A 16735-nucleotide genomic window follows, 5' to 3' on the forward strand; every position below is an offset into this window, starting at 1 on the left:
AAAAGGGAACCCCTTCCAAAAAAAAAAAAAAAAAAAAAAAAAAAAAAAAGTAACCCTAACAAACTATTGAGCAATTAAAGTATGAAATGATAAACTTTTATACATATATATATATGTATACACACACACATACACACACACACACATACATATATACATACTACTTCAGGGAAATGAGACTGGATTGAAAGAATAACAAGAATGTCAACTAAGAAAATACACAGAAATTCCAAGGCTAACCTAGTGTTTTCCAGGGGAACACATTAAAAAATCCAGTTTCCAGGTGACTGGCTGCAATCTTAGAAACTGCCACACTAGCATGAAGATTCCAGAAATTTTACATGAACTACTAGTGACAGTGAAGGTATCTTTTAAGTAGTTAAGAGGCAAAAAAAGGCTAGCAATCATCTTCATCCTCAAAACTACGGGAGTGTCTGGGGGATTAGACATATAATCAGCACAGGTATCCCTCTTCACCAAATATTTCAGCCTAGAACATCAAAAACATTGAATGGCTAGGTCACTCACTATACAGAGCACGTCTTAACTCTGTAAAATGTTATTAATACAAAAAGAACTATTTTAAAGGCATGTCAGTGAACCACACTACTTATCAAAAATAGTTATTTCAAATTAAGCACACTACTTTTTATACTTCTCTGCTTCCTTTCAGCTTTCAAGATACTGTTACCGAATGAACGTATACATTTAATTTTCAGGGTGCGTCCTTCCTTTCCAGTCGAACCGTGGCCACATTTTTTTTAAGAGTTCAAACGCATCGATACCTAGCACTCGTAATTCGGCCTTTTTGCAACCTGCTTAATTTTAAAAGTTCTAATAAGATGTGTTCTCACTGGAGACGAAAAACTACCTTATAAGGCTATAAAACACGGAAAGCAGGAAGCGGCTTTGACAAAACTAAGGAAGTTGCAGCGCGCTTGCTCACTGGGGGACTTTTTTTGAGAAGAGCGGTAACCCCATGAGAAATCTCTCTGGAACTGAAATGTGTGACTTGGTTCGCCCAGCGGCCGGAGCGGGCCGAGCCTGGGAGTGGGGTGGAAAAAGAGGATGCGCGTGGGTCCCCATTCTGGGTTCCCATTTTCACAGCCTGGTTCTTCCCTCTCCCCACCCACACGCCCGGTGGATCGAGTGTTGTCACAGCGATCTTGCAAAACCTGCAAGGACCGCTTCTCTTTTTTTCTTTTTTTAAACTCGATCCTGTGCCAGGCAGGTCCCTTGGGGGTCCTAAGACCACAGGCAGGAAGGGGAGAGCAGCCAAGAAGGACAGGACAAGGAAGCCAGGTGGGCCGGGCGGCCTTCTCAGGAGCCAAGGGCCTGGAAGGGTCCTGGTCCTAGCAGGCAGAGGCCACCCGACCTGGGAGACTGCCGGCCCCACCCCTCGCCGGCCAGGCCTGCTCATCCCATTCATCTCCCTCCTCCCGCCATCTTCCCGTCCCCAGCCTCAGTTTCCCTACCCAAAGCCCCGCCGTACCCGGTGCCACAGTCCACCACACAAGCCGGCAGCCGTCCCGCCATCTTCCACCGCGCCCACCGCCGCCGTCCGCTCCGTGCTGCTCGAGGCCGGGGATGGAGCCGGGAGCTAGCTGACCATGCACGGCCCGGGCCGCCCTCGGTCCAAAGGAGGGAGGGAGGGAGCTGTGGGAAGCCCAAGCAGCAGCGAGCGAGCAGCAGCCGAGCACTTCCGCAAGCCCGGCAGGCAGGCAGGCCGCCGGCAGGCTGTCCCCGCCCTGCCCCGCCAAGGCCTCCTCCTCCCCCTCACTCTCCGCCCTCCTCCTCACTCCCGCCCCCACCCTACAACTTCTCTTCAAGCCGCCTTTCCCCGGGAAGCCAAGATGGCCGCCACTGCCGACGCCCCGGCCAGGCCCGGACCCAGGCCGCGAACGCGCCCACTTCCGGTTCCGGGTGGGAGGGGCGAATGCGCATGCGCCATGGGGTGCGGCCCTCAGTGTATTTGGCGTTTTCAGCAGGGTTGAAACTCAGAAATCTGGCCGAGTCAGTTTTTCTGCTGGAGCGGCAGCGCAGGCGCAGAGACGTGCAGACGCGGGCCACCACTCCCGTCCAGACTTTTGTGAAATCCACTTCGCATTTTCAGTCCCGTGAGGCAGCTTTTAGCTTTGTGTGAGTGTGTGTGTGTGTGTATGTGTGTGTGTATGTGTGTGTCCGTGTGTCCATGTCCATGCCCATGTCCACCCTTAGGGTTTCAGTTACGTGCACCCTTTCTTATTATTTGAATGGAAAAGAGCCATAGGAGAACCTGGTGAGCATTCCCAATAGCAATGAACAAAGGCGTGGTCCTCGACCTTTGGGCCCAGGTTTACATCAGTTACTTTGTAGGCTGTAGGCCCCGCAAGCCTTAGGCCTGTGCTTTCATGAAAGACCAGTGTCCCAGAGATTGGGGCATGTTCTTATATACTCTGTACAAATAGGCCATTATTCAGGCTTTGGGAGTTGTGACAGACTTCCTTCTGGAGTAGGGGGGGTTCTACCTTGACTTCAAGAAAGGCTAGCGTTGTGCTGGAGAGATGACTCTGTAAGTAAAAGTGCTTGTCACTAAGCCTGAAGACCTGAGTTAATTTCTGGGACCCACATGGTGGAAGGAGAGAACCAACTCCTCCCAGTTGTCCTCAGACACACACACACACAGAATAAATATTTTTTTTTAATTAAAACGAGGAAGGCTAGCATCCCAGAGGTGATGTTCTACATAATATGCTCAGCACAAGTAGGCCTTTATTCGGGATTCTGGAGTGACAGACTAACTTCTGGAGTAGTGAGATTCTACCGTGTCTTCAAGAACTGCCAGCATCCCAGAGGTTGTGTTCTATATAATACATTCTACACAAATAAAGCTGTATTTGGGGCCTGGGGTGGTTGATAGACTTTCTTCTGCAATAGTAAGATTCTATGATAAGCATAGCACCAGCATTTCAAGGTGGAAATAAAAAGGGAAAAGGATATGTTTTTGTTGTTGTAGATTTGAAACTAAAGCAATGTTTTTAAAACTTGAATGTGCATCTGAACTCCTCAGAAAGCTTGTTAAAAAGCCCTGCTGGGTCATACCCCCAGGGGTTTCTGATTAGTCTGTCTGTAGTGCAGCCAGAGAATCTGTATCTCTCACAAGCAGGAACCCGGAATGTTAATAGCTTTGCTCTCCAGCAGCTTATTGTTTTTAATAGAATTTGTATTTATTTCTTTGACAGTTTCATACATATAAACAATGTATTGTGATCATATCCACCCCCCAACTTTCCCCTCCCGCTCCCTCCAGGCACTCCAACATATCCCCTTTCCCACTTCATGACCTCTTTTTTTGTTGATAACCCCCTGAGCCTAGTGCTGCCTGCCAATTAGTGCTGCCTGTTGGAATGTTGACTGGTCTTTTTGGCTTGCTCTTGTGCAGGTCTTATGCAAGTAAGCATAGCTGCAGTGAGTTCATAAGTACAATGACCATGACATGTCCACAAGACAGTATCTCACAGCACTCCTTTCCATCCTTCAAGTCTTACATTCTTTCTGTCCCCTCTTCTGTGATGTTCCCTCAGTCATGAAGAAGGGACGAGGATTAATATGGATGCACAACTTAGATCTAAGGACTTAATAGTCATTTAGACTCAGCACTTTGACCAGGTGTGAGTCTCTATGTTAACTGCTGAACTGAGAAGTTTCTCTGGCCAGGGCTGAAAGCTACACTAATCTATGTGTATAAACCTAAATATTTAGAAGACACTTTGATAGCATGTGCATTTAGCAATACGACAGTGGTAGGTTTCCCCTTAAGTGTCTACAACCTTCAGAACCATGGGCTTTGGGCCAGGTTTTTAGCACCAAACATGAATTCCTTCCTATGGAGGCAGGCCTCAAATCCAAACCAAAAGTGATTGGTCACCCCCATAACCTTTTTGCCACCACCATAAGAGTAGACATAGTTTTGAACAGGTTTATCTTTTCATAAACCAACCTAGGTTTGCTTATATAACACTATGATAAGAATATACTAAGAAACAATGTCCTATTCAACATAGAACATCACATAATGAGGTCTTAAACTGACCTGGGGATCAGAATATTGTTTTATCATTATTATTATTATTATTCATTTGACAGAAAAAAATAGTTCTCACCTGCTCTATATGCAGAGACTGCTGACCTTAAATATAGTGGAGTACAGAACAGATATCTTTATCTGACCTCAGAGTTTTACAGATAAGAAACAAGTTGTATTAAGAGCAATAAAAAAGTACTCAGGACTGAAAAATAGGGGAGAGGAGTGGGAGAATAGGAAGGAGGTGAAAGGTGAAGTTTCTCTGTCCAAATAGCACTTGAAAGTTAAACCTCCAGGAGCTAGAGGAAGAAAGAAAAGGAAGACCCCAAGAAAAGGAAGTAACCAGTTCCCAGGACCTAACCTGAAGGGGTCATCGGGGAGAGGAGTTTGGGTTCTTCTCCAAGTGGAAGGAAGAGCTAGGTATTTAAAATGAAAATAACCAAAAAAAAAAAAAAATGCAGTGGAAAATGAAGCCTGAGAGACAAGGATGAATCAGTGCAGGAGTTTGTAGAGTCCTCTAAGCATCTTAAAGTTGATCCTAAAGCAACTTTTAAATCATCAAAGGAATGTGGGCAAAAAATAATTGTTACAGTTGTGTGAACAAAAGTTCCTAGAAAGAAGGCCAGGCATGATGGCACATGACTTTAATCCCAGCACTTGGTAGGCAGAGGCAGACAGTTTACATAGGAAGTTCCAGGCCAGCTGAGGCTATAGGGAGACCCTGTCTCAAAACAAAGTTTCTGCAAAAAAAAAACTGCACCTTATCCTGAACCTTCTGCAAGGTTGATTAACTGATTAGAATTTCACTGACTGTGGAGATGTTGGAATATTAAAGGTCCAGAGTCTAATTATAATTTATTTCAGCTGTTGTTAGCCACCTTGCTAGCCAATTCTTGCCCACCTCTATGTCTGACTTAAGATCTTGTGACAAACAGGTAAAACCTTTTGGAAGGTATTAACTAAAGAGACCACTAACTTGGGGCTAGAGACAGCTCAGCAGTTAAGAGCACTTGCTGCTCTTCCAGAGAACCTGAGTCAGTTTCTAGCACCATCTTCAGGTGCTTTACAACCACCTGTAACTCCAGCTCTAGGGGATCCAAAACTTCTATGTCCTCAGTGCCTGAGAACACATGTGTGGCATATACAGACACACATACACATAAAAATAAACCTTAACAAAAGATTTCTGGCTTCCACCAACTTTTAAAGGACTAAGAGTGTCTTAGTCTGAGGCCTATAGCAGAGATTTCCTTGCTTTGCTGGAAAACTACCTACCTGATATTTCCACCAGTGTGTTTAAAAAGCATCTTTATTTATGGCTTACTTTGTTCTGCTCCTATAAAAACTTCATGAAACTGTTACTACATTGGAATATGGAATTTGGGGTAACCTGAATCTGTATTTCTGGGCCATGTTCACTTATTCTGGATTCCAGAATACACTCTCTCTTATCCCAAAAGGGATGAGAATTGTGTTTTTCACATTGGCAACTGTATTGTTGAGGTCTGATCCAGTAGAATCCAGAGTAAATACATTGTGTGGTAGAGTTCAGGGTTAGAAACAGTGAGAGCCAGCCTTCAGATGGTCTTTGCTATGTACAGAACAGCCTCAGGAAGGGGCAACAGCCACAATTGGTATGGAGCCTATCCACAGCTGTTCACACCAAATAACCCTAAGGGAAAGCTTTTCTGAGAATTTGGCCTCAAAAACTTCAAGCAGAAGTGGTTCTTCTCTCAGATGCATTGCCGTTGGTTTCCCCCATGGGCAAGAATTTTTTTTTTTTTTGTCACCACTTCCTTTATCATGTATGTACTTAGGGTCATCTGGGAGGCAAGTGCTTGAAGACTACCTTGGATGGAAGAGAGAGTTGTGGCTTGATACAAACAGAATGATTGGTTCTTTTTAGCAGTTTATAGTTAAGTCAGAAATGAAAGATCCTACCAAAGAGCTCCCAAGGATGGTTCAGGACCTTGAGAAAGTGTCACTGAGGGGACCTCAGACTGGTGGTCCCCAAGATGACTGCCTAGCACTCTGGTCTTGTGCAGTTGTCAGTAGTTATAAGAGCCAGAAACCTTTGTCTGTTTAAGATAGGGTCTCATTATCCCAGACTGGCCACTGACTCACTGTGTAGTGAAGGGTGACCTTGAATTTATGATCCTCCTTGCCTCCACCTTACCACTGCTGGGATTACAGGTGTATGCCACCACATGCTTGGTTTGTGTGGTGGTGAGGATTGAGCACAGAGCTTCATGTATGCTAGATAAATACTCTACCTACTTGAACTAATCCCCAGTCAGTCCAAGGATCAGAAATTTGAGTGCTTCCAGTTCTGGTCTGGTATGTGATGGGTGATGTGGGCCATGGGGATGATGTGGCAACATGTCCACACCCAACAGAACACAGTAGATAAATGTTACTGGGTGGGAATGCAGGACTGCTGTTGCCAGAGCCTTCCCCCCAAGAGAAATTTGAAATCTGTTTTTCATTGTTAAGTGTTATGGTTTAAATATATTCCCAAAGTGGACATGCTGAAATTAAAGTCCCCGTGTAGCAGTGTTAAGAGGTGCAACTTCAAATGGGTGATTATGATTCAAAGGCTCTGCCTTAATGAATGGATTTAACACCATTGTCTTAGAGTGGGTTTCTTTATTTTATTGTAATTTATTTTATTTTATTTTTTGTTTGCTTGTTTGTTTTGTTTTGTTTTGTTTTGTTTTGTTTTGAGACAGGGTCTTCCTGGAGCCCCAGTTGGCCTGGAATTGTCTATATAAACCAGGCTGGCCTCCATCTCACAGAGATTCACCTGTCTCTGCCTCCCAAGTGCTGGGATTAAAGTTTTTAAATAGACTATCTTTTGTTTATTCTTTAATAATTTAATATATGTGAACAGTGTATCTTGATCTTAACCACCCCAGATCCCCCATCCCATTCCCTCCAGGCACTCCTCTGCTGGATAGCTTCAATGGTCACTTGACACACCTGCATGAAGGGAACCTCAGTTGGGGAATTGTTTCCACTGAACTGGCCTGTGAACATGTCTGTGGGGTATTTTCTTGATTTTTGAGTGCTGTGGGAGGACACAGCGCACTGTGTGTGGTACCAACCCTGGGCAGGTGGTTCTGTGTTGTATAAGAAAGCAGGGTGAGCATGGACTAGGGGGACAAGCCAGTAAGCGGCATTCCTCCATGGCCTGTACTTCAGCTTCTGCCTCCAGGTTCCTGCCCTGAGTTCCTACCTTGAGCTTCCTTAGTGATGAACTGTGACCTGAGAGATATGAACCCAATAAGCCCTTTCCTTCCCAAGTTGGTATTGGTCAGAGTGTTTTGTCATAGCAATGGAGAAATAAATTAGAACACCCCTAATACTTCCCTCCCTCTTTTATGTCCTCCCCCCTTTTTTTCTTTCCTTTTTTAACCCACTAAGACCAATTAATGCTGCCTGTTGTAATGTTAATTGATCTGTTGGCTTGCTCTTGGGCAGGTCTTATGCAGGTAACCATGCTGCAGTGAGTACATGAGCTCAATGACCATGGCATGTCCACAAGACAGCATCTCACAACACTCCTCTCCATCCTTTAGGTCTTACATTCTTTCTGCCCCCACTTCCAAGATGTTTCCCCAGTCTTGGGGAGTGGGAAGGGTTGATACAGATGTAACTTTTAGAGCTGAGCACTCAATAGTTGCTTATTCTCAGAGTTTTGACTGGTTATGAGCCTCTGCTTTCACTACTGACCACTGCAGAGAGAAGTTTCTCTGGCCAGCATTGAAATTGGCTCTAATCTATGTGTATAAACATAAACATTTAGAAGGTAGTTCAACAACATGCCCATTTAGCAAGATAACAGTCATAAGTTTTAAGGGAGGAGTGATGTATTAGTATTTTGGCTCAAGGTTTTCAAAGATATAGTTCATCATCTGGGAAAGCATGATAGAATGGCCTCATGGTGGGAAAATTCCTCACATGGCAGCCAGACCAGGAAGCAGAGAGCTAGGCCAGAACTGAAGGCAAGTATAACCTTCAAATTCCCACTCCTAGTGACTTATGTCTACCAACTAGGCCCACATCCCAGAAGTTCTATAACTTCTCCTAAAATAAGTCCCCAAGCTGGGTACACAGTAAGTGTTCAGTTGTTCACCCCAGAGGAATCATTACCATTTCCAATGTACCTCACTTCCATAGCTCATAATGAAAAATGCATTCAGTCCAACTTGAAGTGGCCCCATAATCCTAACAGTCAGGGAATGAGGTTATGCACTTGGTCTTACCAAAAGACCTCAAAGTGATGGGTGTCTTATAAAAGGATGAGTTTGGTCCAATTCTCTGTATCATCAATGTGATGCCTTGTCATGTGCCATGTTGCAGTCAAACAACAAGGCCTACCCCAAATCCTGTACTTCCTGGCTTCTGGAACAATGATATATAACTTTCTGCTCTTTATAAATGACATATCCCTGGTATTCTGGTATATAGAAACAATAGAAAATAGACTAAGATAATGTTCTAATTTCCTTTTTGTTGCTGTGATAAATCACTGACCAAAAGCAAACTGGGGAGGAAAGGATTTATTTGGCTTACACATTCAGTTCACAACCCATTATTAGGGGAAGTCAGGTCAGGAACATGAAACAGAAACCATAAAGGAATGCTGCTTGCTGGTTTGCTCACAAGTTCATGCTTAGCTTCCTTATACATCCTAGGACTACCTGCCCAAGGAATGGTGTCACCCATAATGGACTTGGTCCTCCCACATCAATTAACAATCAAGACAATCCCCACAGACATGACCTATCTGATCTAGACAGTTCTCAGTTGAGTTGAGGCTTTCCTCTCAGATGACCCCAGACAAAGCTAACTAGGAAAGACAGTAAATAATTCCTTCCTGCAGACCTTATAACTGACCTGTGCACTGCCATCTTCTAACTTTCTATTTTAGAAGCTATCTATGGTTTAGTTGTGAGGCTTCCAAATAAGGAAAACCATGAGGAGGGGCCATTGAGGTGGCTTGGTGAATAAAGGTGGTTACCACCAAAGCTAATCCCCTGAGTTTTAGTCCCAGAACCCACATGGTGGAATGAGAAAACTGGCTCACATAAATTGTCCTCTGACCCCCACATATATGCTGTGCAAGCACACACACACACACACACACACACACACACACACACACACACAGTAAAATGTGAAAAATTTTCAAAAGCATGAAGAAATCTCTTACAGTCTGTTTCACATAGTCAAGCTTGTCCTGTGCCTGCAAAGGCAGTAACTGTTAGAAACATTTGGAAGCCTCCAACGCTTGCTGGAAATGCTATTTGTGCTTGTTCTTAATAGTCTGTCTACTCAAACTTTTTGCTTGCTTAAGATCCCTCTTACTTCCTGTTTGCTGTATGCAAAGTTGGTCAGCCTCTGTGTTTCTGTGGCAGCCCAACCTCCCTCAGCTGCACAGAGCACTTCAGATATACATCCGGCCAAACCATTTCTGAACACCCTGTTTGCATATACACTCCTTCTGTGCATACTTCTTCAAACACAGAGGCAGCGGGTATAAAGTTAAAAGACCTCCTAGACTTGACCTGCTAGAAGCAAAAGGAAAGCAATGGTGGGTGAATGGGGTTTACTTGGTGGCTCTGCATTTGCTGCTCACTAGTAGCACCCCAATTTCTTTTTTGGCTCAGATCAACCAAATGCTGAGTTTTGTCAATTTCCAAGTTTGGTTACCTCTCTTTCAAGCATTTATGATTTTTGCAGTACCCTCCCAATAAGTTTCCTTTGGTTTAAGTGATCTCTAGTCAATTTCCATAGCTTTTATCAATTTAAAAATTCTAAGTGATAACAGAAGACCAGTGTAAAGATTTGATTACATGAACAGTTAAATTTCCACTGTCTAAGCTGGACATGCTAGTGCATGCCTTTAATCTCAGCACTTGTGAGGCAGAGGCAGGCAGATCTCTGTGAGATCAAGTCAGCCTAGTCTACATAGTAAGTTCCAGCCCAGTTGGGGCTAGAGGGAGACTTTTATCTCAAAAATATATTTTTTAAATCCACTGAGTACAGATTTTTTAAAATCAAAAATTAGAAATAAACAAATTATGCATGTGTGTTCCTGTGTGTATGCATGCATGTGAAGGCCGGGGATGTCTTCCTCTATCACTTTCCTCATTTTTTGAGAGAGGGTTATACAAGAAACCATGATGGTAAAGGAAAAGAAGAAACTCAAGAGAAGGGTACAATAGTAGAGAGGTGTTATCAAGGGAAAAATGGGGCTACTTTAATTGGGGAGAGAAGAGAAGAAGGTTAGATAGGGAGAGAGAGGGGAGAGATAAATAATGCTTAGCTGGTATGAAAAATCAGAGGGAAATGTATTAATTCAAAAATCTACTGAAAAATTACACGTACAATATCTTTACATGAGTCCATGTGTATAGCTGAAGTCTATATATCAAGAAACAGTGCCAGACAGGAGAGATCTCCCTTTGAGTTGTTGGCTAGAGTAGTCCAAGAGACTCTCAAATTTTACACAAGCTATAGCCATAGCCCTTGATTCCCTCCCAGAACTTGAAGGTAAGACCCTATTGCTGAAGACAAAACATACTTTGGACACAGGATTTGGAGCAATGGAGCTGGAACTGACCTGGAAGCCACCTCCTCTGAAGGCTAGCTCATGGTTTTGGAGAACACTATGCAAGCTGCTAAGAGAGAACATCAATTGATGGTTAGATCCCAGCTTTAAGATGTAATAACCACAACAATGAGTGACATAGCAAACTGTATTGAGGCAGTAGTGGCACTTTTATCTTGGGGGCAATCAAGAGCTACCTAATTGGACTTAAAGCCCACTCAGTGGGAGGAAATTCATGTGTGGTAGTATAAACACAGCCAAATATACATAACTGGAGAGGTCACAGATCTTAAAGAAAACCCAAAGGCTTTCACATCCCTACACATATGTAATTTCTTAATATATGCTAACTATGGATCCTTATACTTACAGACAAGTATGCCAGTCACCACCCATCAAAGAAGCTTCTTTTGCAACAGAGATCATTACAGTGTTCCACAACTGGTCACACACAGAGATTGTCTGTGAATTGTCCAACTCTAAATCACACATCTACAATGGAACCTCTGTACCTAAGACTCCTGGTACATAGCGGAACAAAGCGTAGAAATAATACTAATACATCTCTCAACTCTCATCAACGAAGCTCTCTCTTGCAATACAGGGTAATGAACACAAAAGGACACAAATGGCCAAAACATAGAGAATAAGAGTCTGCAGAGCGTGGGTCTTTGGATAGGACTCTTCTATTAAACTTCACTCACCCACTTCAGGGACTATTGCAGAAGAGGAGGGCAGAAACATTGTAAGAGCCTGGGGAGGAGATGCATGACCATATGGAATTAGAGTCTCGCAGGCTTCTGGGACCTTGCTCATATAAACTTAGAGCAATGGTGTCTGCATGCACAAGACCCATGCAAACTCAAGCAGACAAAATCCCAGCATAGAACTATGGAAATGGGCTGCAGGCCCCAATCTTAGCCAAAGTATTATTGGCATCTGATTACTGCTGGGTGAGGAAGAGCTGTTCTTCTTAAGGGAGAAACTCTAGATAGGTTGACTAGACCTCAGTGAATGAACTTGCACTGAGAGAGGTCTGGGGACAATAACTTGACTTGATAGGCCTTAACACAAATGATAGAATGTATGAATTCTAGTGGTGGGGGATAGGACAGGGTACCAGTAGGGAAGGGGATATAAAGATGATTAAGATGTTCTGTATGTGGGGCTAGAGAGATGGCTCAGTGGTTAAGAATACTGAATGTTCTGGCAGAAGACCCAGGTTTAGATCCCAGCACCCACATGGGAGCTAACAACTGTCTGTAACTCCAGTTCTAGGGTATCCAACGCCCTCTTCTGACCTCCATGGGCATTGGAAAACACGGGTTCACTTCCATACATGCAGGCAATAGAGGGAAGTTTAAAGCTATAAGTGCCTACATTAAAAAATTAGAAAGAACACAAATAAATGACTTAACATTTAAACTGAAGACACTTGAAAAGCAACAACAAATGAAACCCAAATCCAGCAGACAACAAGAAATAACAAAAATCAGAGCAGAGATTAATGAAATAGAAACAAAGAAAACAACACAACAAATCAGCAAATTCAAGAGCTGGTTCTTTGAAAAGGCAAACAAGATTGATAAATCACTAGCCCAGTTAACCAAAAGAAAGAAAGATAACCTCCAAATCAACAAAATCAGACATGAAAGGGGAAACATCACAAAAGACAACAAAAAGATCCAGAACATTATAAGAGTATACTTTAAAAACCTATACTCTACTAAATTTGAAAACCTAAAAGAAATGGACGGGTATCTAAAAGCATGGGAATGACCAAAACTAAACCAAGAAGAGATCAACAGCTTAAACAGACCCATAACACATAAGAAAATTGAAACGATAATACAAAACCTCCCAACTAAAAAAAGCCCAGGACCAGATGGATTTACGGTAGAATTCTACCAGACATTTAAAGAAGATCTACATCCAATGCTACTTAATTTATTCAAAAAGATAGACATGGAGGGAGAACTCCCAAATTGCTTCTATGAAGCCAGCATTACCCTAATACCAAAACCAGGTAAAGATACAACCAAAAAAGAAAACTTTAGACCCATATCCTTAATGAACATAAATGCAAAAATTCTCAACAAAATACTTGCAAATAGCATACAGACACACATCAAAAAGATCACCCACCATGATCAAGTCAGCTTTATTCCAGAGATGCAGGGATGGTTCAATATGTGTAAGTCAATAAACATCCTAAATCATATAAATGGGCTCAAAGACAAGAACCACTTGGTCATCTCAGTAGATGCAGAGAAGCCCTTTGACAAAATTCAACATGCATTTATGTTCAAAGTCCTAGAGGGAATTGGACTGCAGGGAACATACCTCAACATAATTAAAGCCATATATAACAAACCCACAAGCAACATCATTCTAAATGGAGAAAAACTGGAAGCATTCCCATTAAAATCAGGAACCAGGCAAGGCTGTCCAATATCTCCACTCCTTTTTAACATAGTACTTGAAACCCTTGCAAGAGCAATAAGACAAGAGAAGGAAATTAAAGGAGTAATAATTGCAAAAGAAGAGATCAAATAATCCTTTTTTGCAGAAGATATAATATTATACCTAAGAGATGTCAAAAATTCAGCCAGAAAACTCCTAAAAATTATTAACACGTTCAGTAATGTGACAGGTTACAAAATTAATCTACAAAAGTCGTTAGCCTTTCTACATACCAATAACAAGCTATCAGAGAAAGAGTACATGGAAACACTCCCTTTCACTGTAACTGCAAAAATAAAATATCTCAAAATAAACCTGACCAAAGAAATTAAAGACTTCTGCAATAACAATTTTAAATCTTTAAAGAGATTGAGGAAGACATCAGAAGATGGAAGGACTGAACTAATATTCTGGAAATGACCATCCTACCAAAAGCCATTTATAGATTCAATGCAAAGACAATCAAAATCCCCATGATGTTCTTCAAAGAATTGGAAAAAAAACCATGCTTAGATTCATATGGAAGGACAAAAGACCCCAGATAGCCAAAGCAACCCTGAGTGCAAAGAGCAATGCTGTGGGGATTACTATACTAGATCTCAAACTATACTACAGAAGTATTGTCATAAAAACAGCACAGTACTGGCACAAAAATATTAAATTTCAGGCACATGATATTTGACAAAGGCGCCATGAACATTAACTGGAGGAAAGAGCATGTTTAGCAAATGGTGCTGGCAAAACTGGATCTCCACCTGTAGAAGAATAAAACAACCCCTAGCTTTCACCTTGCACAAAAGTCAACTCCAAATGGATCAAAGACCTCAATGCGAAACCTGAAACTTTGAAACTGTTAGAAAAAAATATTAGTAATAACCTACAAGATATAGGTGTAGGAAAGGATTTTCTAAACTGGACATCAGTTGCTCAGGAAACAAGGTCAAGAATCAATAAATGGGACCTCATTAAATGAAAAAGCTTCTGTTTATCAAAAGCAACCAAGGAACTGAAGAGAAAACCTACAGAATGGGAGAAAATTTTCACGAGCTACACATCTGACAGAGGTTTAACTTCCAGAATATATAAGGAACTCGAAAAACAAAGAATCAAGTAAGGAAGTAACACAATTAAAATATGGCCTGAGGAGCTGAACAGGCAGGTGTCAAAGGCAGAAATAAAGATGGCTAAGAAGCATCTTAAAAGGTGTTCAGCATCACTAGTAATTAGGGAAATGCAAATTAAAACCACAGTTAAGATTCCATCTTACCCCAGTCAGACTGGCTAAGATCAATAGAACAAATGATACCAAATGTTGGAGAGGATGTGGGGAAAGGGGAATGCTCATTCACTGCTGGTGTGATTGCAAACTTGTTCAATCCTATGGAAAGCAGTGTGGAGAACTCAAAAAATACAAATGAACCTACAATTTTACCCAATTATACCACTCCTTGGCATATACCCAAAGAACTCATCCTATTGCAGAGACACTTGTACATTCATGTTTGTTGCTGCTCTTTTCACAATAGCTAAGAGATGGAAGCACCCTAAGTGTACCTCAACTGATGAGTGGATAATGAAAATGTGGTTCATTTATATGATGGAGTTTTACTCAGCAGTAAAGAAATATGAAATTGTGAAATTTGCAGTTAAATGGATGGAACTAGAAACTGTTATAAATGAAGTAACAGACTCAGAAAAAAAAATATGTTCTCCCTCATATATGGATCCTACCACCAAATCCTTATAAGTGAGTGTGTATCCAGACATAACTGCAGGAACCAGGATAATGAAAAGGACCCAGGGATGTAAGGGAAAAGAAAGAATCTGAAAGAGAAGAGCAGTAGGAAACAGGCATTAATAAGGGCGATATGGATAAAAATGGGGTTATTTTAAGGGGAGGGGGGAAGGGAGGTTTCTACAAGGAACCTTGGGGATAAAGGGAAAGAAGGAGCTCAAGAGCGGCGGGACCATAGGAGAAGGGTATTAGTAAGGGAGAAATGGGAAAAATGGGGGCACTTTAAGTGGGGAAACCATGGTGGAAGGGTTAGACAATGCAAGAGATAAATAATGCCTAGCTAGTTTTAAAAAACCAGAGGGAATCATATTAATCGAAAACATACAAATTATATATAAAATTAGCTCAAGGAATATAATACATGTCTAGGCAAGATTTATCTGAGAACATTTGGCCTTTGCCCAAGGTTTATCTGCATAGCACATGGTAATTAAAAGTACCAGACTGGTGGAACTAAACTTCTTGGATGTCTAAAAGCCATACTTTGAGGCCTATACTAATTTGAACAGAGGGACAAAAAGGACAGTTTTTGCTCCTTGCCCTCCTAGGTTGACTAGTTCCAGGGGACTATGAGCATCTCTAAAAATGTCCTGTAACTGTGGTGTATCACATGTCTTCTTGATCAAGGAGGCTGGGAGACCCCACCAAATGGACTTGAACCAGTGTCCAGTCTACGAAGAGGAGGGTCAACACATAGAAAACATTTCCTCCATGCTTCCAAGTGAAGCCAGCCATGGTCGAGCAGGACCTCTGACTTAATCTTCACATAGATGGAACTAGTAAAAGAAAGGAGCCAGGGGCTCCTCCCAAGCCCATGTGACCCCTGAGGAACAGATCCTCAAATGGCCTTAAGAGTAAAAATAAATTGTTTTATCTGGGCCAACTGTATGATCTTAAACACCCAAAAGGAAAGTATAACCAGAGATTAAAGGGATCAATATTCTTTAAGAGTCCATGTGAATAGCTAAATAAAGAAACAATACTAGACAGGAGATACCTTCGAGTTGTTAGCCAAGGTGGCCCAAGAGACTCCCAGACAGTAACCCAGCATAGAACTGGGAAAATGAACAGCAGACCCCAATTTTATCTAAAGGAATATTGGCAACTGATTGCTGTTAGACAAGGAAGAGCTGATCTTCATAAAACAAGGACCTCTCGATAGGCTGACTAGATTCAGCAGATGGAGAAGCACTGGAGAATGGCTGGGGGTGCCGACAACACAGTGAACAGTAAGAGGGATTACAGAGTATATGGGCTTCATTGGCGGGGCGGTGGGCAATGGGAAGGTGCCATTTGGGATGTGGGTATATAGATGAATAAGATTGTTGGGGATGTTCTGTATGAAATACAAAAAAATCTAATTTAAAAAATGAGTTATATTTAAGGAAGAAGGATAAAAATTTGTTCCATATTAATTAGTAGAGGTGAAACACATTACTATTGAAATCTACCAGATGATTTTATATCCATGCTCATGTGGATCTCCAAAAGTAACTGACACTGACTAGTAATAATCAGATACATAGAGATTAGAGACACATGTGCAAACATCTGTTAGTCGCATTAAAAATGAGTTTTTTCTGTATGAAACAGTATATTTTGAAATGGTGATCTTTCTTTAATTTTAAAAGCTCATACAATTTTATGTCTTATAGGGTTCATAATGAGTTCAATATTGTATAACTGTAGTAATTATGTGAACCTAAAAATTTACAGTCAGCTTTGAAAGAGATACATCTTAGCTCTGGAAATTGTTACTGAATATATCAATACTGTTGTAATGAAATGCTTCTTCTAA

General features: G+C 41.8%; 1 protein-coding gene across 1 annotated transcript in view; it reads right to left on the bottom strand.

The window, feature by feature from the left end:
* Actr3 (actin related protein 3) overlaps positions 1-1765 on the bottom strand; it is a 40353-nt gene extending 38588 nt beyond the window's left edge. Inside the window, exon 1 of the mRNA XM_008834546.3 lies at positions 1493-1765. Within this exon, the coding sequence (XP_008832768.1) occupies positions 1493-1536 (44 nt within the window). The 5' untranslated portion in view covers positions 1537-1765. The remainder of the gene's footprint in view (positions 1-1492) is intronic.
* Positions 1766-16735: the final 14970 nt, after the last annotated feature.

This window comes from Nannospalax galili, unplaced genomic scaffold (assembly GCF_000622305.1).
Source record: "Nannospalax galili isolate Female #2095 unplaced genomic scaffold, S.galili_v1.0 scaffold37, whole genome shotgun sequence".
Classification (NCBI taxonomy): Eukaryota; Metazoa; Chordata; class Mammalia; order Rodentia; family Spalacidae; genus Nannospalax; species Nannospalax galili.